General features: G+C 30.9%; 1 protein-coding gene across 4 annotated transcripts; it reads left to right on the forward strand.

The window, feature by feature from the left end:
- The first annotated feature begins 280 nt into the window (after positions 1-280).
- Positions 281-27,604, forward strand: LOC114748762 (subtilisin-like protease SBT2.6). 4 transcript variants are annotated; one of them, XM_028937212.1, is made up of 12 exons: positions 281-293; positions 3,131-3,137; positions 19,972-20,077; positions 20,956-21,170; positions 22,045-22,189; positions 22,304-22,698; positions 23,841-23,936; positions 24,030-24,102; positions 24,456-24,741; positions 25,268-25,593; positions 25,810-26,077; positions 26,821-27,604. In XM_028937212.1, exons 4-12 carry the CDS (start codon positions 20,989-20,991, stop codon positions 27,123-27,125), a joined length of 2,076 nt encoding a protein of 691 aa, XP_028793045.1. In that variant the 5' UTR covers positions 281-293; positions 3,131-3,137; positions 19,972-20,077; positions 20,956-20,988; the 3' UTR covers positions 27,126-27,604. The 4 variants fall into 4 exon arrangements, with proteins under 4 accessions (XP_028793045.1, XP_028793047.1, XP_028793046.1 ...); XM_028937214.1 differs by lacking the exons at positions 281-293; positions 3,131-3,137 and adding an exon at positions 20,590-20,685 and having other exon boundaries at positions 19,874-20,077; XM_028937213.1 differs by lacking the exons at positions 281-293; positions 3,131-3,137 and adding an exon at positions 20,590-20,678 and having other exon boundaries at positions 19,874-20,077.
- The last annotated feature ends 44 nt before the right edge of the window (positions 27,605-27,648 follow it).

A 27,648-nucleotide genomic window follows, 5' to 3' on the forward strand; every position in this document is an offset into this window, starting at 1 on the left:
GATTTTCATATTAAGGATAAGGGGTAATATACATGTACAAACGCTTGAGCATCACAAATGAAACGAATTTCATTTTCCACCTCTAATTTTTATTTAATTAAATATCAATCCATATCACTAACATGGGGGTGTATGTGTGTGACATCAATTATTATTTATAACAAGAACAAACCCTCATAAGCATCAGCACATTTTTATATTTACATTACATGGTCCGGCTTCGGTTTGTGGTATTACCCGCACGCTATTTTTGAACAGCTTTTGAGAAGGTATAGAATTGTGTGGTAAGAGTGGTAATACGGGCCAACCCGCAACCCGTGGCGGGTTCAACCCATATGGATCGGGTTGAAAAGCGTCGTTTGAAGGCGGGTTGGCTTGTAGCCAACCCTAACCCACCAACAATTATTTATTTATTTTTTAAATTTTTTAATCTTTTAATATATTTTTTATTCAATATTTAAAAAAATATAATGATATTTTTATTTTTTTCTTGAAATATTTGATTGGAAATACCAAATAAATTATATAGGTTTTTTTTTTTAATTTTTTAGATATAATATCATATATAATAATACAATTATAATAATTTTTAAAAATTTTAAAAATTAAAAAAAATGCAGGTTAGCCCGCAGGTTGGCGGGCTAACCCGCGGCGGGTTGAGAGCCTGGCGGTGCGGGTTAGAAAGATTCGTTTATTGACGGGTTGGCTTTTAACCAACCCTAACCCATTATTTTTGGCAGGTTGGCGGGTTGAACCCATATTACCAGTTTTATTAATTCGTGGCACATATAGTTGCTTGGATGGACGAAGATAAGCCAAAAATATTAATTTAGAAGACGACAAGAACGCCGTTCTTTGTTCTTATCCCTTCCTCCTCCCTCTTGACCACAACTAAGATAAGGCATAACTACGCCCTCACCCCTTTAACAGCTTTGAACAAACTTAAATATATTATCTTCTTAAGTGTGTGTTTGGATTGAAAGTAATTAGGAGATAAGTATGTGAATAGAGTTTTTCATTATAAAGCATGCAAAAAAATTTTAATGTATTTTGGGGTTTTTCAAATGCCCGGTAAACTATATTAATTTCTGACCTTACCTCTAAAAATTCCACTCCCATGTTTGTTCCTTATTTTCTATATGTATTCTGTGAATTTATTTATTCATTTATAATGAGGGCAAATTAAGTTAATTTTATGAAACTTTACAAAATATTTTTATTTTTAAAATTTAAAGTGAACATGTTTCCTTACAAAATTATGGAAATTATATATAGGAACTTACTTTTTTTTTGGTCAAAGCTCACATAAACTGTGCGTTTTTTTTCCTTTTCTATTTATATATATATATATATATATATATATTGAAGATATAAAAGTGGTCGGCGTAATTTGAGCAGAATTAAAAAATAAAGGAGATATAATTCACCATTTTGTTGAGAGGAGGGGTAAACTACAAAGCCATATGGGCAAATTAAAGCGGAAATTAAGGTACGGGTAACACGTGCAGTTAGAGATTCAAACTGTACCCATATAATTCAACCAAAAAAAAAACAAAGGAGAAGGTTAATGAACCAGCTCTGGAATAATTCATATTTCTTAAAATAGAATAAATGTATTATACAATTTCAAGAGAGGGAGAGAGATGTATATGTTTATTGTAGTATAAATTTAGCGAAAATTAGTTTGCCGAAATTAAATATATACTTTTTGTTACGTTAGAAATATTTGAATCATGGAACATTAATACTCATCCCTCCCTCGCTTCACTACATTATTTTAGAAACATACATTATTTTATGTGTTGAGCTTACTTTTTGTTAACAAGGGATACACGCGCACACACGCACACACACACACACACATATAGATGTATATATATGCACCAAACAAAGGCTTATAAATAATAATGACTCAGAGACTTCAAAAGATAAAAAAAAAAAAAAAAATTGCCCAAGAGATCAAATATAATTATTAGTGTACATTGAGTAATTAAGAAAAATCAGGAACATATATAATTAACTTTCAAAGACGGAATAATACCATAATTCCCTTAAATATTAAAAATATTAATTAGGTTAAGTATAGTGGAGTGTAGGTAGATGACATCATTATTATTGTTATATACTCTATATATGTAGAAGACAAAGTTGATGATTAAGAATCAAAGCTGCCGAAGGCAATATGCATTATTGGGGTAGTTTGGCACTAATGATCAAAATTCATTATTAATGTTGCTTATCATTATATTTCTTCTGTGATGGGTCGGTGCCTTCTTATCCATGCATTAGATCATCACATTTAAGAACTATAGCGGTAATATTAAAACGAAATTGTTATATATATACAAATTACGTATGTTACAAATCTGCGCGCGTGCTTATATACATGTCTTTTGCTATTTAACATCGACAATATCTCAAATATGATTTACTTTTAATAAATAAAAAATGCGCGTAGCAAAAACAAGTTGTTGGATTTAGTACAAATGGGCAAGTCAAAACAAAAAAGCCAACCAGTGTGAAAGTTCATGAGTACGTGTGTCCATTTATAATAGGTTAATATAATTTTTAGTCCTTTAAATTTGTTCTTATTTTGATTTTGATCAATCAAATTTCGAATCATAAGTTTTGTTTTATTAAATTTCTTTTAATCTAAAACATTAGTCTTATAATTTAATAAAAAAAACTCGACCGTTTTGTTCTTTGAGAAACAAAAATTATGGTTTTAAACCAAAATTTATACAAACTTAACGGGGTAAAGAATATATTAACCCGTTTATAATCTTGGGCTAGCAAATAGAGATGAAGACAGGGAGAGCTCAAGCAGAAAATAATAGGCCCCCCCGTGGCAGACGCAGATTGAAATCTGATTATTTGAAATTTGGATATAACAAGAAAGGGAGCATTATTCCCACACTGTTGGGTTTTAATTAGGGCATGAAATGAAAAATCAGTGGGCAGATATATGTGGACACACTAACACATGGATACTTAAAGTCAGCATCACATTAATTTGGTGAGTGTCATTTTCATTCTAAGAACCAACATTATCATCAATAATGCATAGAAATTTCTTCACGGATGCAATAAGTGTCATGATGACTCTTTGATGGCTTCCCCAGAGTTTCAGAGAGATTGTGTTTATATGAAAATTCCAGGAGAACTATCACCCTCTCTCCAATCATTGTTTTAAAAGGAATAAAAATATTTAATTTTTAGAAAAATTTAAAAATACATAGTTTAATTTAATAAATATGTTCAAATTTCTAAGCCTAAAATTCAAATATTTTCCAAGTTTAAACAATAGGTTGTTGTTTCTTATAAACAAGATTATGTGAAGCCTTCTAATCTTATAAAAATAATTAAAAGGAGGAAACAAATTAGAGCAAACTAATTATTTCTCATTTAACAATGAGTGAAGATGCATCAAATACCCCTAATTTATTTTCGTGTAGGGTGCTATTTTTTTTAGTTACATCAAATTCCCAATATAAATGCGTGAAATAAGATCATAATATTGAATATACCATTATTTTTTAAAAATTGGTATTAATTCAATGACATACAATTTAAATATTGCTGGAAAAAAAAAGATAACCGGGCAAAAAAGCAGGCGGACATGATCAATTACAAAGCAGCAAACTATATGGGTATGTGGTTGAGGCTTCAGTGGCGGCCCCAAATATTCCCATTTCCCACCAATCTCATATTCTCCCACATGCTTTGCAAATCTCACGCATATTTAATTCATGGGGCCCGCTCCATTATGTTTGCCCCAAAATCATTTTTCTTTCTCTCAAGTGAAAATTTCTCTGCCCCTTTTCTTGGCCTCTCACGCTGCCATATATTATTGCATTAAACGATTATCAATATTCTTTCACTAATTTTATATTAACCTTTATATTCATTACGTCAAGTTAGATCAAGTTCTCTAATTAAATATCGCCAAAAAAATATTAAAATCAAATTTTTTATATTCAGTATGTCAGGTATTCTAATGACATATATTCATGTGTCCTGAACAACTTGACTTAAGTGGTAAATGTACTTGGGAGAGGGGAGGTGAAAAAATTTTAAATTCGCTCAATTTAAAAAGTTAAAAAATATAGGATTAAAAGCTTTTGATTAATTATGCGTACTCTTTTATCTTACATTATTTTTTTATCAAAATTTTATAATCACACTTCTCCAATTTTTTAAATCAAACTTATTAAATTTTCTTCTCTCCTCCTCTCTCTTCCAATTCCCTCATACCGAACATTAGGATTAGTTTGGTAATTCTGATGGGATGGAATAAGGTTGTAGCATGGAGGAGGTATAGATGTACCTAACTTTCTTCGTGTTCTGAACTCAGCAGATGATTTTAATACGCGTCTACCAATATTAATTCCCCTGGGCCCTATACATGAATGTGATGGCCCAAAAAAAACAAAGGTTGTATGAAATAAAATAATTTGTATTAAAATTAATTTAAAATTAAAATACCGACAGGTATCTGGTCTGACATAAAATCAAGAAAGAATGTCATGAATATAATCTGATTCACTTCATTACAGTATCTAGGTAACTAATAAAACAGGATAATTTTTTGTAGCATTAATGCTCTAATTCTTTGTAACACGCTCATTAGCTCATGATTACTCGTGTCATTAAACTCTTCATTGTAAACTTTGACATAAAGAAAGAAGTGCGATTAAGTGAATCAGATTATAATAATGACTCATATGAAAATTATACTTAACACGCAAGTTCTTGAGAAGATCACGTCTTAAAAGTTAGCGGTTAAAATTGAAAAATCAAGTATAAAGTTAATCATTGGGAAAGCCATCTAAACTTATCATTTATTTAAAAAGTCATATTTGACTCGATGGCCTATTTGACACGCGAAAAAACACAAACAACTATGTATGAACAATGATGCAATTAATATTTTGAATTAATTAAAGCATTAAATGAAACATGTTGAGAGCAACATTTCACTTGTCCTGGGGATTCAAATGTTAACACTCATTTGGTTCTATTTATAAGGCACTTTTAACATGTTTCACATAAACTAAGAAAAACCTTAAACTTCATTAACTTTCATTTAAAATCTAATAACTTTACAACTTTATCCTTTATTAATATACATTATATCTTATATAAACAAAGTCAACACAATAATAAATAAGGGGTAAAATTATCCATCAATGCATAAAATTTCTCTCAGTAACATATAAATAGAATAAAAAATACATTTTCTCTCTGTTCTATAAATAAAACCAGAGGAGTATATTATCTAATCTAATCATATTGTCTTTATTTTTAAGTCAATATTCGTACCACACATGATCCTTTATTGGCATAAACTCATTAATTATGTCTTTTTCATATGTAACCCATGCATAGTATTCCCCTCATTTAGCTCCTAATGCATGTAATCACTATCATATTTTATATATGTACTCACACACACAATAGTCAAATATACGATACGATATCATAAATATATATATTTCTGTTTTTTTTAAAAAAAATCGATGAAAATTATCAATTCTATAAAATACTGAAAATAATCTGGAGTAGTCATATGGTTTTGACGAAGAAAATGATCAGATGGCCCACTGCCAGCTTTCATTTTTTGTCCCCTGTCCACTTGTCCTCTCACTTGTGAATTACCCATCACTCTTTTTTGACCCAAACAGCATTTTTATGTCATTACGATGCTTCCCAAAATTAAGGTTTTCAGGGGTTTTTTTTCATATATTTTGAGGTTTTCATAGTGAAACCGCATATAATTATAGATGCTTGGCGTATAACATAAAATGTAAGCCTTCGATGCAAGTTCTCTCTAAAGAAGTTTGAGATAAATAAGAAAATAATTTTTTAATCATGATTTACAGAATATAAAATAATTTTATTTTAATTTATGTAAAACATGATTATAAATAATTTCTAACATCACGTCCAACCAACCTAAACGTCTCTTCTTTAGAACAACGGCACTATTTGGAGAGGACCAAAGATACATTTTTTCCCAATGTTTTATTACTTTCTCCTTCTCTAAATTACATGACCTCAACTTTAGGCATATGTATCAGCTGTTTAATTTTGATATAAGTGATCTTTTTATTAAGAAAACTAGAGCTTTTTATTTTGGAAAAAAAAATTGGGGAAAAACACCCGACTGAAAATTTCTTTGTGGAGAAGAGAGGACCTTTTTCCTAATTTTTCTTTTTTCTTTTTTGTAAAATAATTATTGAGGGTAAATAATTATTTCTATTCCAACCAAATGCTTTTCAAAAGAAAAAGAAAACAATAAAACCTACGTCAGATAAGCTGTTAGTTTCTTAACATTTTGTCTTAACTATATTTGCGTCCGTTATCGTGCACGTTTGCAGAAAAAAATTTAAATTGGTGCTATGAAAGCAACAAATGCACAGAGTATTAGTGATTAATCAAGCAAATGCACGTCACAATAACAATCAATCAAGAACCAAATCTTGGAATTATTGGCATCCTCATATAACACAACCATTAATATTAACAATAGCCGTGAGCCTAAGAAAATGCCATTTTCGTTTCATGAATCTTCTACTTTAACATTCACTCTCGTCCTGTTTATAAGTTTTAAATTTGAGAAGAAGTATAGTTCATTTTATAAGCTTCAATTTCATATTTGTCTTAACATTTAATGTATTTTTTAAATGTTGTTTTTAATTATTTATTTTCTCTCCTCACCATAATATCTCTTATTATATTTTCCCAAACATTCTTTTTTAATTCTTTTCTCATTTATTATAAAGATATATTTAGAAACAAAAATATATTTCTAATACATTTGTTATGTTTGACTAATTTTAATTAATTATTTATTATTTATGAATTAGTTATTTAAAACTTATATAATGATATGATATGCCGAAGAGGGAAGGGCTAGTGAGACAAACCGACTTAATTAATACAAAGACGATAAGAAGGCTTGAAAGACCCTCTTTAATTTGTCGGAACCTTGTAAGCCATTTTCAATTTTAAGGTTGTGAATTTAAAATTTTTATGAAAAGTGATAAAATAAAGTCATATATTATTTACTCATTCGTAATGCTAATGCGTGATGCTCAATCACTTCACCGGGAGAGCCCCCGAAACTAGATGGAGTATTCTGGTGACTGGTCAAATGGAACGGACTGATCATTGTAATTTTAGTTATCGGTCAATTAATGCTGCACAAGTAGTGGCCCTAATTCTTCACATACGACTATGTTGGCTAATTTAAAAAAATTAAAAAATATATTTTAAATTATTTTTCTGATTTTATTTATGAGACACTTTCAATATATTTTACACAGATAAAAAAAATAAAATTCATTAAATCTCTATTAAAATATAACAATTTTCTAACTTTATCTTTATTTAATATATACATCTTTAAAAAAAATACCTACACTATAATAAATGAATGGCGAAATAGTATATTCATGTTAAAAATTTAATGAAGTAACTTATAAATAGGACAAAAAAACTTCTCTTTTTGTTCCATAAATAAGACCAGAGGAGTATTTATATTTATTGTTTTTCTAAACTAATATGCTTTATTTATAAACTATAATTAAATAATTATTTATTTTCATTAATTTTTTTAAATTAGTCAACTAAATTTTATATTAAGAAACAGAAATAATACTCCTCCGGTCCTTAATATAAGACCCATTTAACTAATTTGATTAGATTAATGAAGTTAGGTAAGTTAGTTAATTATAAAGAAAGTGACACATTTTTCCTAAAACACCATAATCATCTTTCTTAATACCCATCTCCCTCTTCTACTTGATTATGGTTGAGAGAATATCTATAGGGGTAATTTAGAGAAAATTGATAAATATGAGAAATGGGTCTTATATTTAGGACCAAAATCAACTCAAGAATTGGATCCTATATTAAGGACCGGAGGAGTATTATTTATTCACTGCTGGTATGTTATAAGTATCAGCCAATGACTTGATTAATTCAATGCACTGAATGAAATAGTCATTTAAGAAATAAAAAAAGAACGTAATTCTACCGGACAACAAAAGCCATATTATATTTATATTTAGGCTAAGTTGTAGTTTGGGAAGTAATTATACAACTTGGGCGGCTTAGAGTATTCTGATCGTGGCCCATAAGTTGGCCCATTAATCGTTTTGGAAAAGGATGTGATCGTGTTGAAGGACTTTGGGCTTACATGACCCAAATTAATGCCAAAAGTGCCCGACCAGATTTATATATGTGTCTGGTGAACTGACTTTTTAATTTTGACTTTTTCAAAAAAAAAAAAGGGACCCCAGGAGCTTTGGGCAAACACTTGATTTTTTTTTATATCAGAAAAAAAAAACCAACGAAGTTGCATATAGTGGAATAGATTAATTTATCGTAAAGTAATGAACTGATATTTGAATTCTGTTTACATTTAATGTTTGAGAATGTGTCGTGAATTCAGGTTTTACATAAAATCAAAATAATTAGCTTTTTTAACTATAAGCCTAAAGTGAGTACTTCTATGATTTTATTTACAAGTCATTTTTAATGTATTTCACACAAATCAAAGAAAATCTTAAACTTTATTCAATTTTATTTAAACTTTAACAACTTTCAACTTTATTCCTATTTAATATACATTACATCTCATGTAAATAAAGTCAATATAATAATAAATGAAGAGTAAAATTAGACTTATGTAAAAAATTTCTCTTAATGTCCTATAAATAAAACCCAAAAATATCTTTTCTCCTTGTCCTATAAATAGGACCAAATGAGCATAAACTAAAATCAAACTTCCAACAATGTGTTTTCATGAAAAATCATCCGGCATCCAAAATCATATTGAACTCGATTACTTCATAGTCATGACCAATTTTTCCCCCTCCCAAACATGTTCAGGTTCAATGCTGATTTGAGAGGCAATCAGCAAAACATTATTGGGAAGTGGAAATAAATAAGAAAGAGGCCGAAAGAAGAAACTTAATAACTTATAGAAAAAAAGGTGTTTGGGGAAACTTTTGTTGTTACCTTGTCCGTGATTGCTTCAATCACATGAAATTATAAAATTTAGAGCCCACCTCACTCACATGTTTTGTGGGGAATGTATCTGAGTTCCCATGAAAAAAAATATATATATACTGAAATTTTTTAATGCACTAGTTTTATTTATGTGTATATATATATGTAAAAATTATTTACCATGTTCATATTAATCGTAGAAATTATTGTCATGAGAATCAACCAAAACTGGTAAACTCATGCGAGAATTTCAGGTCAAAAAAATCCAAGAATTTCAGTGTGCGCATAATTTAACATAAAATATATTAATTGTCTAAGTCATACTTAAACGACCCAAAAGAAAATCTCAGTGCGCCTTTATGAAATGAAGGGAAAGGTTCATCCCATCTTGCCAAGATGTTTTGGTCAAAAGCTGGTTGTCAATTAATTGATCTTTACAAATCAAATGTTCATCTTCACGTGCATTCATAATTTGATTTCTTTAGGAATTTATGTATTTCTTTGTCTGAGTTTTGAGGTGATGGTGGAGTTCGAACTAGATGAGGGAAACATAAGTTCTTATAAAAAGTTTTTAGAATTAAAATGTAAATTTGTTTTGAAAATTTCTACTCAGAAACTATAGAAATTTAAAAATTTGTTTAGACTCAATACCGTCTCAAAAGTTTAAAAATCATACCAAATTCACTCTTATCATTAAAAATGTTATTGATCAATATCACTGTTTTAATAATCAATGTTAGTTTTTTACTGGTAAGAGAAACATTATGAAATTAAAAAAAAAATTCAAATGGTTAGTGTTTCTGAGTAGAAATCTGCAGAGCAGCCAAGTTTTTACATTACACTTTAAAAGAAGTATTTTACAGTATATTATTTAAATCATATCAACAAATTAAATTTACTATTTAAATAGGCACAACCATATATTTAACTGCTTAATATTTCCATAATGCTCACCAAGCCCGATAACACGAGGCATTTTATGGGTGGTTAAATATTTTTTTTCCCCCAAAAAAATGGCCCTCATTAAATTGGAGGGAGCTTCAAGCAGATTTTCAAGAAAAATTTTAAAATTTCCAAAAGTGAGCCCTTTCTAAATGGCTTTGTAAGCCATTTAAAGAAAAACTATTGATATCACCAAGTACTTAAATCAACTGGTAAAGGGTTATTCCAGTTTAACTAAAGATTACGAATTTGATCCTTTGGTCTGGTTTGTAACCCTCTAAGGGATTAATCAGGACACCATGTGAAATAATTAAAAAAAAAAAAACTATTGATCCTTTTTATAACCCTCCATCTCGTACAAGGCATATTAATTTTTGGGCAAATTTCACTGTAGGACCATAGAAGACAATTAATTTCAAAGTGCTCTCAAAACTTTCTGAAATTTCACTGCATGACCAAGGGAGCAAATTGATATTAATTCCACAAAGAAAATGACCCTATTGCCCCTCATGTGAACAAGTATGGGAGAACTCATTTGCAAGTGAGGTTAGATAATTTACAACATGCATAAATATATTTACAATTAACATTAGTCCATTTACATATTACCTTCTTCACCTGAAGAATGTGTCTGAGTGAACAAGTGTGGAACAGCCCATTTGCAAGTGAAACTAGACAATTTGCAACATACATATATTTATTTACAACTGGAATTAGTCCATTTACATGTCACTTTCTTCACTTGAAAAAGGTCTCCGTGAGTGAACAAGTGTGGGAGCGCCCATTTGCAAGTGGAATTAGTCAATTTGCAACATACATACATTTATTTACAATTAGAATTAGTCCATTTACATATCACCTCATTCACTTGAAAAAGGTGTCTGTGAGTGAATAAGTGTGAGAGAACCCATTTGCAAGTGGGACTAGTCAATTTGCAACATACATACCTTTGTTTACAACTGAAATTAGTCCATTTACATGTCACCCTGCAATAAGTATTATGAGGGGCAATAACGTCATTTTCTTTGTGGAATTAATATCAGTTTGCTCCCTTGGTCCTGCAGTGAAGTTTCAGAAAGTTTTAAGGACTCTTTGAAATTAATTGTCTTCTGAGTTCCTATAGTGAAATTTTCCCTTAATTTTTTGTATGAGAAGAACGAATCATTGAAACAGTACAATGCAGGGGAAGGCAGAGAGCTGATGAACAGGAAGAGGAGATTGGCCAAAAAGTGAAGGATCTTTTGTCATATTGACAACACCTTTTGTCCTCTTCTCTCCTCGGAACCCATCATTTGACATTTCAGTGCCTATCCTTTTCTTCCAATCCCTCCATAATTTCACCCTTCCTTCCTGTTCATTCTTCCCCTCTTTTTCTTTTTTCTTTTTTAAAAATTAATACTCCTCCAATTAAAACATTTTTTTATAAATGTCATTGATATTGATTCAAAACATATGACTTGTATTTTTATTTTTACCATTATATTCATTACTCATTAGTGTGAGCTGAGTGATTACATAGAAAAAATTGTAACATTAAATAAGAATATTCTTTACAAAAATTATAATTTTTACATATTTATTATATTTAATAAATTTTAACTTTTTATTTATGTGATTTAGTTAAATATTTTTTATAAAAAGATACTGAAGGAAAGAAAGATACTGAAGGAAAGAATCTCTCATTTTATTCTATCTACTAAATATATTCTCATATAAAAAAATAAAAAGTATAATTTAATTTAAAGAATTTCAGGACAAAATAAAATCTCAAGCTACAGCAGGCATGTGTAAATATACAAAACCTGAAATAAGTTATTAATGCTTGTAAACAACAGTTAATGTGTTTTGTTATTAAGTCACACCCTGCAGTGCACATTGGGGCTTTCTGAATCACCTTTTCTTCCTGTCATCTGAATGGCTTGAAGAAGCCCAAAAATGGAACTTCTGTGCTCCCCGATAAAAACTCAAACTATTTTATCAAAAATATAAAAAAACTCAAATTATGGGGATTTTCAAAAATACTTATTTAAGTGATTTGAAATTTTTTTTTTTACATATTTATATTTTAGTTTATAAATTATTATTAAAAAATTATTTTAAAGAATTTTATTGTCATCCCCAAAGAAGCCATGATAAATTTCATTTATTATTATATTATTTTATTGAAAATAAGTATATAAATATATAAACTAAATAACTAACTTAAAAAAATTAAAAATTAATTAAATTATTTATTTATAAAAACATGTGTTGATTTTATTGACTTATTTTTTTAATCAATTGTATTTAAAATTAGGACTTGATGAAAATTCTCTTTAGTGTGTCCTATTATTAAAAAAGATCATAAAAAATTATATATTTAAGAAAAAAAATAGATTAAGATATTTTTTCAACTAAAAATTGAGATAATATATTTATAACTAAAATAAACTTCTCTAATACTATCTCTGATCCTTAATATAAGACATTGTTTGACTTTTATTTTGGTCCTAAATATAAGATCCCAATCTATTTTGTCTCTCATATGTATGCATTTTTTTCCCTAGTGTAGTCCTTCTAATCATGGTGGCTATAGCTAATATACTTGATTAACAAGGATATTTTAAGAAAGATAACACTTATTTATTACAAATAACTAACTTAACTTTTTTTTTACTCTACTCAAATTTATCAACTAACTCTTATATTTAGTACCGAGGTTGTAACGTTTACATTAGGAATATGATTTATTTGTCATGCCTGGTGCAACTTGCTAAGAATCACAGTACCTGTTCTTAAAATGGTTCTAGAACCTTTCATCATTTGGCGCGTTTTACCCATCAAAAATTGACGGGTTTATATTTTATGTTAATATTCTACCACCAATAAGAAAGACTGAGAGGGACTCTCTCTCTCTCTCTCTCTCTCTCTATATATATATATATCTCAGAAGTCACATGCAGTGTCCAACATTAAGACAAGGACCCGTGGGTCTCCCTCACATGTGCCCTCAAGCTTACCTTGCAAATGTCCATTTCATCGCTAAAAGGGGTGGCATATGGTTACATTTTTTTTGTGTCTCTTTTTGTTTTTTGAGTAAATAACAATACGTAAGTAACAATAAAAGAAGCACTCCTTCGGTTCTTAATATAAAACTTAATTATTGAGTTAATTTTAATTCTAAATATAAGACTAATTTTTTATATTTATCAATTTTCTCTAAATTATTCCTATAGATACTCCCTCAATCATAATCAAGTAGAAGAGGGAGAATGGATATTAAGAAAGATGATTATGGTGCTTTAGAAAAATGTGTCATTTTTCTTATAATTAACTAACTTATCTAACTTTCTTAATTTAATCAAATTAGTTAAATAGGTCTTATATTAAGATCGGAGAAACACAACATAATAAATCCCAGCACTAGAGTTCAGAAATGAAAATAATAACATTATCTGTAGATGAAAAGAAAACTTGGTCGAAGCAAATAATACCTTATACAATACCATTTGAGTAAAAAAATGAGACTGCAGCTTGTTATGGCAAGAAAGTTTCCTGAAAATTATTAATTTTACCAAGTCCCTTGTCAAATTCGTTGGATGGCTCTAATTTATTATTCAAGTGAGAGTCCCCTGAAGGGATTAAGGTAACAATTTTGGTGATGAGAAAGCCCGATTCCTTGTCCATGTAAGATATACTGAATCAAATCTCTCTAAAACCTAACATTGATGATGAGGAAGGAAGAAGTTTTTCTTCTATTGATCTTCTTGATCCAAATAGTCCATCCTTGCAAAATTTTATTAGAAGGACAGCTAACATTTATCACATCTATGTAATACCTAATATTAGTGGAAAAGGAATAAATTTCGTTTCTAAATTTCGTCATTAATTTTTCGTAATTGCCAGAGAAAGTTTCAAGGGTTTCTACAAAAATATCTAATTATTGATAAAAAAAAAATAGTTTCAAGGGTTTCTACAAAAATATCTAATTATTGATAAAAAAAAATAGTTTCAAGGGTTTTCTACAAAAATATCTAATTATTGATAAAAAAAAAATAGTTTCAAGGGTTTCTACAAAAATATCTAATTATTGATATAAAAAATAGTTTCAAGGGTTTCTACAAAAATATCTAATTATTGATAAAAAAATAGTTATGTCTAATTAAAAGTAAGAGGACCGTCAAATCTTATAAGCCATCATAATTTAGTGCCCATTCTCAATTTCAGATTAGGAACAATCAAATCTACTGCCAAGCAAATTCTCAAGAGTCATTATAACTTATAAGGATTGTTTTGTTGCATAAACAATACATCATGTTTCTTCTTATTTTGATTGGATTTTATTTTTAAATTACATTAAAAAGATTTTAATCTTAAACTTTTGTTTTTTGCCAACTTGATCTTGAACTTTTATCTACGCCACGTACCGCTATTATTACATAAGTTAGTTTCATGTGGTCAACTAATTAATTTATTTCTAATTATTTTGATTTTTATTCTCCTCCTATAAAGTTTAAGTTTTATTTTTATATCATGATAGAAAATTTCAGAAATTAATTAAAATAATATGCTGATAAAAATATTGAAGAAGTTATCTCATTACTAGTTCGATGCATAATTTTTGTTTTGTTTTGGTAAGTTAGCTCAGTACATACTTTTACCATAACTTCCTATTAATTTAATTCTAATCAAATCAAATTGAAAGTTTTACCCATAAATCAATTTTGATAGGGAGAGAATGAATTCTTATTTCAATTTTATTTTGCGTAAATTAATTTAAATTGAATCAACGTAATTAATTTAACTTGATTCGAATCTTTCGGAGATCCATTTTGGCACGTCAACATCATCTCTCGACTCTGTGGAAAAGTTTCTTGTGAATAATTTCATTTGATGGCGATTTATTGAAAATGACTTTAATCAGTGTGTTTATCCTTATCCAATTTAATTAAAGGGCATTGCTCATAAATATTATTTGTTTTTATTTTTTCTGTTTTTATCATAACTGTTTTTGTGGGGCCAAATTGCTTTTACCCTTTCGACTAAACACATGGAGGGGAATTTTTTTTTGATCTGAATGAAATTTTTTATCAGGAGAATTATAATGAGATTCTAAAAAAAGAAAATAATTATCAATAAATCTCAATAACAAATAAGCTGTTATTATTTATTATTTTAGAACTTGTCATTCTATATTATTATTAGGATATCTTAGTAATTATATTCTTTATATGGGGCTTTATTACAATTTTTCTTTTTTTATTTTGCTTATAACCATTATTTAAACTTTAACTGCAAAATAAATGTTCACAACCTTTCACTTATCTCACGCATAGCGGAATGTGGAGTATACATTTTTTTTAACTTGAAGGATTTAAATTAAATCCACACAGTTTTATTTTGATCATTCATTTATATATCTTTTTACAAAATAAATTATCTAAATAAAACCACCTAGAAAAATAAGTGTTTTGAAGTTAAATTTTCAATGAATTTTAAAAAATATGAACTTAAATAAGTAAAACAAGAATTCGCTTCAATTGCTATATTTTCATTCAATTACCAGAATAATCTGCAGTAACTTGGCAGCTTTTTATAATTTTTGTTTATATGATAATGGTGCCCACTATCCTTAGAAATTAGGGGGGAGGGGGAAGTAATAATATGAGTGCCCACAAATTAATTTTTTGCTGTCTTCATACATGTCATTTTCATTGGTTTATACAATTTTTTTCTAAAAAAAAAATTAGTACACACTACCTTTGATTCTTAATATAAGATCTTATTTAATTTTTATTTTAATTTTAAATATAAAACCTCAATCCACTATGTCTCTCATATTTATTTATTTTTTTTCAAAATAGTCAAATATTTTAGGAAAGACAATACCTGCTTATTATAATAACTAACTTAATTATTTTTTTAATCTTATCAAATTAACCAACTAATTCTTATATTTAGCATCAGAAGTAGTAATTAATGAGCCCTGCTGGCAACCAAACTATCCTCCATTAATTAGGCGGTGGAAGTGTTTGATAATTATTTCACTACTTGGGAATGATTTCGATAGCAAGTAAAGGTTCATGAAAATGGCAAAACAAAATGTGAATCATACTTTATTTTCATGTGCCTAAAACTCTGACCTCAACCACTTGTAAAACTAATCAACACCGAAATCTCAATATAAACATAAATTCAAGACTAAATAACATTAATTTTCTTTAATTTTCTGTAGAAGTTATATGAACCTCTTCTCATTTTTTATATACACGCACCGTCTTTATTCAAAATAAAGAATTTGTGTCATCCGATCTAATATAAATTTTAATACAATTATAATTTTTTAATCAAAATTTCAAAAATATCTTTGTCAATTTTATATCATGCTTCCTCTCATTCTATTTATAAGCTTTAAATTTAGGAAGAAGTGCAGTCTATTTTATAAGTTTTAATTTAAATTTGTCTTAACATTTAATATTTTTTTTCCTAATGTCGCCTTTTATTATTTGTCTCTTATTATATTTTTTCACACATTCTTTTTTTATCATTTTTCTCATTTATTATAATAGCATATTTAGAAACAAAAGTCTATTTTGGTCTTTTTATTGTTTTTAACTAATTTTAATTAATTATTTGTTATCTATAAATTAGTCATTTGAAACTTATAATATGAACAAAGAGAGGGTACTAAATAGATTCACTGTAATTGTCATTGTACTCCTCCTTCCAGAATGTAAAAGTTAGTTAGTTAGTTAGTTGTGGTTTGAAGCAAAACACAACACGTTAATTAATTTTATCTATCATGTTTATTATTTTTTATCAAGTTAATTTATTTAGCCTATAAACTAATATATGCATAATCTAATCTCTTTTTTTTGGTACAAAAATTTTAGAAAAAGGGTCAGACTCATCATAATCCAAAGACAGAAACTAACTCATGATCTATCAGGGTCTTGCATAATCTAATTTTATGTTTTGGAAAATCATCTCACATCTTCCTTAGAATTAAGTAATTTTTTTTTTTTAGTATCTTAAAATCAGTTAAATAGCTCTTAATTAAAAATGGAAAGAGTAGTCAATTGCATTGTAAATAGTAAAACCAAATAAACTTTTAGTTAAACTAATATTTTTGACCCTATTCTTTTGATATCTTCTTCTAGCGTCTTAAATTCTTCATTCTCTCAAACATAATATTCAAAGAAGCAATCATCAAAGTTGAACATTGGCAAACAAAAATTCATCAACTTTCAAAAGTTTAGTTTCTTATTATATACTCTAAACTCTCCTTTTTGACTCCTGAAATCTATTTAATAATTTTAAATAATATGAAATTTACGGGTCATATTATTTATACAAATTATAAACATAATTGCACATGACGCCTTTCAAACCCACTATAACATGCAAGTCCAGCTAATTAGCGTATTAAATGGATGAAAGTCAATGATTTGACTTATTCCAAATGCTTAAAAGTCAATACAGATACATGTGTGTGTATTTTTTTTTTGGCCAACGCATGTGTGTGATGTTAGTAGAATTTTAGACAAATATGACAAAAAATTTAAAATATTAATATTATTAATTTTATTGTATTAGGAAGATTAGAATTGTGGACACTCTAATTACACTTCATCAGGACATTGTACTCTTATTATCTCAGTTATTTACAAGTAAACACTATTTTCAATTTCCAATGCACTATATTATTTTCAATTTCCGATGCACTCTCTTTCAAGTTTCAACATAAAAGTAATAGGATGATTTTTTCATCCAACATTTTTCACATCCTCAGTTTACGAAAGCGACAAAGGAAGGCTTAAAAAAAAAACATTCAAGGAAATGAAATCTTTTAATTAACAATCTATTTAAATATTTGGTTGTTAAAATACATGTAGCTAGTTCCATTTGATGATATCTTAAAAGTTACTCCTCTAGTCCTATTTGTAAGGTATTTTAACATATTTCACACAAACTAAGAAAAATCTTAATATGTATTAATTTTTCATTAAAATATAATAAATTTCTAACTTTACTCATATTTAATATATACATCTTTAAAAAAACACTTCTTCCATCCTAAATATAAGATTCTTATATGTGTATAATGGTCTTATATTTAGGATCGGAAAAGTAACTATCTAAACTATAATAAATGAAAAACAATATAGTACACTCATAGTAAGAATTTAATGAAGTGGTTTATAAATAGAACTAAGAAATATCTTCTTTCTCGGTCCTATAAATTGGAGCAGGAGAGTAATTTTCAATCCTAACTTAGACACATACATATATGTGCTTAGCTCTCATGGCCACGCCGCCCTTATCCCAAGTCTAATTCTACATTTATCCCCCATTCCCTTAGTTAACGTTACTCGGTGGCTTGTTATACATAATTTATATGCGATTACTTTTGATTATTTTATCAGAAATGTATTAGTTTGATGTTCAATAATAATTCTTCATTAAAAAATGAGGGTGATAATTAGTCTATTCTAATGAAAAAATTGTATTATGCACAGGTTTTTATTAAATAATATTATTGGCGATAACAACATTTTAAAAAGGATTAATATTATTGGCGATTCCTACAGTTTGATCCAAATTTTGATTTTAATTCTTAGCGTTTCAAATTGTGATTTTTAGTCCTTATAGTTTTGTTTGAGTTTAACAAAGTTAACTTTTAGTTAACATTGTTAAATATAGGGATAAAAATTAAAATTTGTTGAAGTATAAGAACTAAACTAAAATTTATTAAAAATCCAAAGGTTGGACAAGTTTTTATGTTGGTCCCTACTCTTTTAACTAGTTTTAATTTTGGCCCAAGTACTTAGCCGCGTTAACTTAGATCAAGTTTTTACAAACCTATGGAAAAAAAATTATGATTTTAAATTACATGGATCAAAAGAAAAATTTAATCAAATTATAGCACTTGTCATTAGATTCTACTACCTCTGGTCCTTAATATAAGATCCTGTTTGACTTTTATTTTGGTCTTAAATATAAGACCCTAATCCATTTTGTCTCTCATAGTTATTCAATTTTTTCCAAGATAGTCTTTCTAATAATTATAGTTATAATTAATACATTTGATTAGTAAGGATATTTTAGGAAAGACAACACCTATTTAGGACAAATGACTAACTCAACTTACTTCCTTAATCTCCTCAAATTAGTCAACTGGCTCTTATAATTAGGAACGGAGGTAGTATTTTAAATGTTGTACTAACTTTTTTTCCTCTTTCAACTAGACCAACAACAAAAATAATTATTTAAAAAATTAGTTATGGTGAATAATAGTAAAACTATCTAAACTAATTTTGGCTCCCCGCTTGTTCTGAGTATACCGATCCTTAATACTCCTCCGGTCCTAAATATAAGACCCTTATACATATTAGTATAAGGGTCTTACATTTAAGATTTTTTTTGGCCAACTATATATATTAATGATATACTCGTAATAATTATCATCTTTTCGCAATGGATGAATAAAATATTACGAGTACTAATATTTCGTCAATCTCGGCCGATTCTCTTTTCGTTGTTTTTTTGGGGACAGAGACAAACAGATCCGGCTCGGTCCACAGGTTTACCAGTCTGCGGGTCTGGGGGTGGCTCAGATGATCAGTGAAAGAGTAAGGGCATTTTCGTCTTTCCAGATCAACCGTCCGACATCTAGCGCGCCAATGTCCCCCATCCTCCACCCTTGGCTGTATTTTCCTCCGCCTTTACTACACAATCAAACCAACCTCAGAAAATTACTATAACTAATCATCAATCAATCCCTAAATTAAAATGTCGTTAACAAGATAATTAAAGAATTTCCCCACTAATTAATTGATTGATTAATTAATTTATTACTTATTCTGCCTTGCCTTTCAAAGAACTGATATTAATTAATTACTATTTCCCCTTATTATTATATGTCTCCCTCCACCATCTTCGTCTCCTTGTCTGTACTACCTTGACTTGAAAGAAAACCCTAAGAATCTCTCACTCTTACTCACTCTCACTCTCCCTTACTAGGATCTCGAGCTTCTGGCTTTCTCTGGCATTGAATGGTTACCGTTAGATCTCCGATCACGGCAATGTGAGTGCAGCCAATGTACATGACCCCGTCTCCGATCATCCTTACTGGCGTGTATGTGAATTAAGCTTTGGGTCCAAGTCCCTGATTCGATTTGTTTAAGCTTATGTGGCTGTTTCCATTTTCCTTTTCCTTTTGATACGATCTTCTGCTTTTGTTGCTGCCCAGCCGACTATTCTTTACTTGGTCTCTCGTGAAAGTGCTTTATTCTCTCTCTCTCTCTATCTCCTCCTTCTCTCTCTCTTGGTTGAAATAATAATGCAGTGTTCATTTTCAGCTTCATGTGCTTTTTTGGGGGTAGATATGGGTATTAGTTGCCCGGATCGGATTGACGCTGGCAACTGATATTGCTTGAGCTGAATTCTGAAATGGGTTTTCAAGTTTTTGAACCAGTTGGTTTTGAGAAAAGCCTTTGATGTCATTAAAAAAATGTGAATATGAAAATTTCGACTTCTTTTTACTTTTTGGCTAATTGAGCTACTAGATTTAGCTTGAATCCTACTCTCCTTCCGCTTTCTCCATTCTACTCCTCTGTTTACTTTGCTGATCGGAGCTGCATTCTCCAGCTGTTTGCTTCTCTTCAGAACTATGATTGGCTGATCATTGTGATTCCTGTTCTTCTCTAGCCCGGTCGTTTGGAGATCAGTTGCATATGGTTGGTTGTGCGTGTCTTCATTGCTTCTGCTCATCTAATGAATTTTTTAGCCATATTTTTCGGATGCTGATTTCGGTTCCAAAGACGGAAACTAGTAGCTCTTACTCCTCTTATGGTCTTTTCTTCGGTTCAAATTGGATTACTTATTTTTTGTCCGTTATTACTTATTATATATTAATTTTTGCTTGGATATCCTCACTACTGTTGTCATCTTGTCATTTACAATTCGAATTCCGGCGATATATACTTGATTGGTACTGATTGGGTCATGGAACAGATCTCGAGAACTGTTGAAATTAGCAGTTGATCAATGAAGATGAGGTTCTCGGAGTTTAGGTGCTTATGTATAATTTTGTCAACCCTTCTGATTCCTGGGAAGGCAGAGATTTACATAGCAACTGTTGAAGGTGAGCCTGTCATAAGTTATTCAGGAGACATTGATGGCTTTGAAGCTACTGCTGTGGAATCGGATGAGAAGATTGATACCACAAGGTATTAGCTAATCTCAGCTGCTTTCTCCCTCATTCTTGAGAAAAACACAGGAACATCATTCCTTCGACCTTTAGCCGCCCTTTCTTTGAGTTGAGGCATATGCCAAAATTAATCACAGTCATTAATTTTCCTCCAAATTCAAGCATAAAACAAAGGCCGGAAGTTCTGATCATGGTGATGTTTAAACAGACCAGCTATCTTCCAGAAAAGTACTTTATTTTCCCCCCTTTTTTTAATATATAAGATTTGGAGTGGTGCATACTATGTTTTACCGTTTCCTGATATAATTCTTGAACTTAGGGACATCCTTTTGAGGCTTGGGTTTTTTGCATGGTCAAATGAACATATCAGTGTATTTTCACAACCTATTATTGGCATGAATTAATTCTTGAGAAAGAAAAGCTGGGGAATTGACAAACTTAAATTTTGCTACTATGTTTTTCACAATATAATTTTCCGCCAAAAAGAAGGGTGGGTCTCTTCATTTTGTTCTAAATTCCACTGTTGCCACATCCTTGACTGAAATGGAGATTTGACGTATATGATTCTCGTCAGCACATAACGGCATATATATTTTAGTGTCTTGCGTAGGCTTCTTCCCAAGAATTTATTGATAGCCATTGCCTCTTCTTTTTCCTTTCGTCTGGCTACGGGAAATATGGATAAAGCTAAAACACCAACCAACACAGTATGTTGTAAACCCCCCACTCCCCAGAAAAAAAAAAAAAAGGTTACATGAGGACCCCCCCCCCCAAAAGTTACATGAGATTTCTTAAACAAGCCTCCGCTTTTTGTGCCCCCGTTGGCTGCACTGAACCATGAAATGGAAATTGTTAAGTTGTGGTTGCTTACTTTTTCTGTGCGCATTTTCCAGTGAATCGTTTACGTCTTATGCCCGTCACCTCGAGAATAAACATGATATGCTTCTTGGGATGCTGTTTGAGCGTGGGACCTACAAGAAGCTCTATAGCTATCGACATCTAATAAATGGGTTTGCTGTTCATCTTTCCCCTGAACAGGTAAAGTCTTGCATTATTTATATTACTATTCTAGTTATAACAATTTTATTTTCAGTTGGTTGAAATCATTTCTACATTCTGTTTTTCTCATGCTTTCCTCTTGTAAATGGGTAGGCAGAAATTTTAAGACGTGCTCCTGGAGTGAAATGTGTTGAAAGGGACTGGAAAGTGAGAAGACTTACAACACATACGCCTGAATTTTTAGGACTTCCAACTGGGGTATGGCCTACAGGAGGTGGTTTTGATCGGGCTGGAGAAGACATTGTGATAGGATTTGTGGACTCTGGGATCTATCCACACCACCCCAGCTTTGCAACACACCATACTGAACCATATGGGCCAGTTCCAAAATATCGAGGAAAATGTGAAGTTGATCCAGATACTAAAAGGAGTTTTTGTAATGGAAAGATTATTGGAGCACAACATTTTGCTCATGCTGCAATAGCTGCAGGGGCTTTTAACCCTATAATTGATTTTGCTTCTCCTTTGGATGGGGATGGTCATGGAAGGTTAGGATTTTCCCCCCTTTTTAATTAATTTGTTCGCTGAGGAGTGAGCTGTTGAAAGCCATGAAAGTAGACCTTTTTACTTAACTCATTCTTTTAAATGTATATGATCCATCATGTGGCATATGTGAAAGCATTATCTTGGTCTGGTACAGGATAACTGTCCTGCCATTTGTATTCTTAGGTTGTCAGAAATCTTTAAACACGTTGTACTGCCACGTAAGAAGAAGACTTTGGAAGATATACACTTAACACATTTTGTTTCTCGAGGAATTTATTGATAAAATACTTTCCAATACTTGAAACCAGTGGCAATTCTAAAATTCTTTTTCTTATGTGCTGAGTTGGAAAGATGCTATTGTGTGCTATTATGGGCTGGGGAAATTCATCTATCTGATCCTGAATTAGGTGAAGGAAACTTAACTTTGTGTTGGAAGCACTCACTTTGTTGCTCTATTTTATTGCCTCTTCAAAGTACTGGATGATATGAAATTTTCAGAGCTTAGAAACAAGGGAGAATTACAATGAGGTGTCAAGGAAGAAAAATAATTACAAAACAAGTCCCAAAAGTTGTCATTTCCTATTCTGGAACTTGTCATTATAGGTTGTTTAGGTTGTTATTGGGACTTTTTAATAACTATTTTTCTTCTTTGGAGCCTCATTATAATTCTTCTTGTAAACAACGCTGCTGAGTTCCTTTCAATGAATTACCATATTATTGGACAAGAGGACAACCTCAAATGTTTTTCCTCACAAAAGATGCTGTGAATCAGCTATTAGTATTTGATGGCAAATTAAAAAAAAATAAAAATGAATGCCTTCCGCTGTGGGTTATCAACCCACCCTCAGTACTGAAATGGGTGAAATCTATTAGTAGCCATTGTAGATTCTATTTTTGCATATAAGAACAAATGAAACAACAGGGTTATATGTTAATGCACAAATCATGATTTTTGGAGTTATTAATGCACAAATTATGATTTTTGGAGTTATCTAATGGGATGAAAATATATGTAGTGTGCTTCATGTTATACTTTTCAGGTTTTTGAAGTGGATAGGATCAACTACTATTGCCTTATCTTGTAATTTGATCACTTTTATTTATTATAATATTTCCATGTGTTTCTTCGCATCACATCTGGCAGTCACACAGCAGCTATTGCAGCTGGGAATAATGGAGTTCCCGTGAGGGTGTATGGCCATGAATTTGGGAAAGCAAGTGGAATGGCTCCCCGTGCCAGGTGAGGAATAGTAATCTGGCAAGTTATTGTTTGAATTAAAACTGGGAACTACAGCCTTTTGCTGCATCAGACACTTGGCATATTTGTGTATAGGATTGCCGTATACAAGGCTCTTTACAGGCTTTTTGGAGGGTTTGTTGCAGACGTAGTTGCTGCTATTGACCAGGTATGTGTATACATACATGCTTTATCTTATTTGTCCTTGTTTCCTAGCTATCTACCTAGTATTCTTCATGGGGATTTGGCTAGAAGGTGGCTCACTTATGCTTAATCAATTATTTTTTGTGTACTATCATATAACTTATGTAAGAAGAAAGAGGAGATAGAAGAAAGAGATTCTTTGTAGCAGTGTGCAGAATACAGCTTTACTGTTGATAGTTTTCTTTTAACTCATTGGTTTTGGGTCTTCTTTTTCCCGGATCATATGAAGCTTAACAGTTTGTGCTATCAGTTTGATCCATATGAGTGCTGTTGCAAGGTTTATTTCAATGTCTAATTTTTTAAGTTTGAGGTTGACAGGCTGTGCATGATGGAGTGGATATGCTTAGTCTTTCAGTTGGACCAAACAGTCCGCCAGCAACAACCAAAACCACTTATTTGAACCCTTTTGATGCCACGCTTCTTGGAGCTGTCAAAGCAGGTGTATTTGTTGCACAGGCTGCTGGAAATGGTGGTCCTTTTCCGAAGACCTTGGTTTCGTACAGTCCATGGATAGTATCTGTAGCAGCAGCAATTGATGATCGTAGATATAAAAACCATCTGACCCTTGGAAATGGAAAAAAATTGGCTGGACTTGGGTTGTCTGGTGAGTAAACCAACTTACCACAATTTTATTTGGATAATTTATTTTCAATAAGGAAATCGTAATATGAGATATGGCGTTGAAGATTGAGGTCAATTTCATGTTCAAGAAAATTGTTTCTTGTCATTCTAATGAAAGATAGAAAAGATTTATGCCAAAGAAAGGAAAAATTATTCATGTCAAATATCTTTTATTTGCAGTGACTGAACTTATTAAACTGTCACCCCCTCTGTAAAATTAAAAGAAGGGAAAGAAAAAGAATAGATGAAATACCAGGATATCAAAGACTGCGAAACATTTAGGTTGGTTTGTTTGGTGAAATTAGAACTTGACTTTGAAAGCTATGTTATCAAAGTGAATACATTGGTTAGTTGGAGAAATAAGATAATCTGAGTGTTCTGTAAAATTTATGCTTACGTGCCTTGGCACTTTTTTGGCTGGTCTGCACTCTGCAGATATTAGTTGTCTGTAGTTGCCAATAGATATTTGGTCTTTGCATTGATGATCGATGTTTTATGGCTTTTTGCAGCTTCAACACGTGCAAATAGATCGTATACATTGGTTGCAGCAAATGATGTGCTGTTAGATTCTTCAGCTATGAAATACAGCCCCACAGATTGCCAAAGACCAGAGGTTTTAAATAAGAAATTGGTAGAAGGGAATATTCTTCTTTGTGGCTATTCTTTTAACTTTGTTGTTGGTACATCATCGATGAAGAAAGTTGCAGAAACAGCCAAGGCTCTTGGTGCAGTTGGATTTGTTCTTTGTGTGGAAAATGTTTCTCCTGGTACAAAATTTGACCCAGTCCCTGTTAGCATTCCGGGAATTCTTATCACAGATGTCAAGAATTCAAAGGTACTTGACTCAACTTTTTTGTCATATTTGTGTAAAGGCAGATCGATTATGATTTATGACAACTGCTATCATCTGCCATCTGTGTTATCTCTTACCCAATAACTTATCACAATGTGGTTATTTTTCTCTTCTACCTGCCCTCTATAGCATTTGTTATGATCACAAAAATGTCATACTAATCTTGTGATTTGGTGCTTGTAAATCACTATTGTTCAGGAACTTATAGATTATTACAATATCTCGACGCCAAGAGATTGGACTGGGCGGGTGAAGAGTTTTAAAGGTGTAGGTAATATTGGGGATGGGTTAACGCCTATCCTCCACAAATCTGCACCACAGGTGGCATTATTCTCCGCTCGAGGGCCAAATATTAGGGACTTCGGCTTCCAAGATGCAGATCTTCTCAAACCTGATATTTTAGCTCCTGGTTCATTGATTTGGGCTGCCTGGTCTTTAAATGGAACCGATGAGCCTAATTACGTTGGTATGTTAGCAATGATTTATCTAACTAGTTAAATTGTCGATGTGTGAATATTGTGGTTTGTCTGGATGTTGTGCTGCTTGAAGCAGAATTTGTTTTTCTATTTCGTCTAAGTTGATAAATCAGTCTAAGACATCCTCCTGGTAGGAAAAATGTAAAAACAGAAAAACATATGCAAAAAAGCCATTGTACTAATGTGTTGAAGAGTTTTTATTTTTCTTTTTCCCTTTTTTGCTAGAAAAAAGAAATATGCTCTACAAATATCTGTAGTGATATTTAGGGTTATCTGTTTGCTCTGAGCTTTCTACCTTTTCCTGCAAAAGAAATAAAAACAATTAGTTTGTTAGTAGTGATATTAAAAGTAAAATCATAATATCATACCAAAACTTGGGGAAACCAAATTTAATTTTTATATCGGAAGATGTTAAACATAGCGTAATCAAATTAAATTCAAAAGAGATGAAGGTAATTTACTTAACCAAAATAAATCACAAGTAAAACATAAATAATAGTGGATAGCATCCAATGCGAATTTCTTTGAACAAATAAGATTTCAAGTAGTTTATGCTCCAATAAAAATAAGTGGAAATGTTTTGGACTCCTAAAAATTATCATTTGGTTACCTACTTTACCCTTTGATTCTTAGTCAATTTTGGAAGACTTATAATCAGAAGGTGGAGAATTGTAGTACTAGGCGAAAAAGATGATATTATAGATTTGTTTAAAACGATAAATGGCTTGAGCAGGAGAGGGATTTGCCATGATATCTGGAACTAGCATGGCTGCACCACATATAGCTGGGATAGCTGCCCTAATTAAGCAAAGGCATCCGCATTGGAGCCCGGCAGCCATCAAGTCAGCGTTGATGACAACAGCAACTACTCTGGACAGAGCAGGAAGGCCTCTTCTAGCACAGCAGTATTCTGAAACAGAAGCCATGAAGTTTGCCAGAGCTACTCCTTTTGATTATGGAAGTGGACATGTTAATCCAAGAGCTGCCTTGGACCCTGGGCTCATCTTTGATGCAGGTTTGCTTTCTTCATCCCCCTAATATAACTAATTCGTTTGTCTAATTCTTTTATAAATGGCTAGTTAGCTTGAAATGAAGAGTCAGGTAATATCTATGAATTTTTTTTTAACCATGTTCACAGAGGATTACCCAAGTCATAAAATTCAACTTGAAAGAACTAATGAACATCGTCTGAGGCAAAGTCTCATGAAACTACTGGTTTACTTTATCCTTCCAAGTCCCCCTTTATCAAGATGCTTGGTAATAAAATTGAAAGTGACTAAATTATGGTAGAAAAGTTCGTGATTGTGACAAATGGAATAGACCTGTTAAAATCTTCTCCAAATACATGCATGGGAAGAAGAGACGGGGTTAAGTTAATATCTTCAACATATTTAAGCTAAGATCTGGATATTCTCCGCCTCATTCTCTATTCTTCTATTTTATTTTTTTTTCCCAACATTGGGCTCATGTAGCAAAGTGTATTAATGCACTACCAAAGTTGGAGTAAATTAAAAAAATAGAACTGCTTTACTAATTTTGTAACCATCTTGTAGGATACAAG

Source organism: Neltuma alba, unplaced genomic scaffold (assembly GCF_004799145.2).
Source record: "Neltuma alba isolate B1F8T4 unplaced genomic scaffold, ASM479914v2 tig00005799_pilon, whole genome shotgun sequence".
Classification (NCBI taxonomy): Eukaryota; Viridiplantae; Streptophyta; class Magnoliopsida; order Fabales; family Fabaceae; genus Neltuma; species Neltuma alba.

Excerpts from the sequence above, each read along its gene's own strand:
- LOC114748762 (XM_028937212.1), top strand. The coding sequence starts at position 20,989 with ATGAAGATGAGGTTCTCGGAGTTTAGGTGCTTATGTATAATTTTGTCA. Across the intron at positions 21,171-22,044 it reads GAGAAGATTGATACCACAAG|TGAATCGTTTACGTCTTATG; the intron begins GTATTAGCTAAT and ends CGCATTTTCCAG. Across the intron at positions 24,742-25,267 it reads GGCTGGACTTGGGTTGTCTG|CTTCAACACGTGCAAATAGA; the intron begins GTGAGTAAACCA and ends GGCTTTTTGCAG.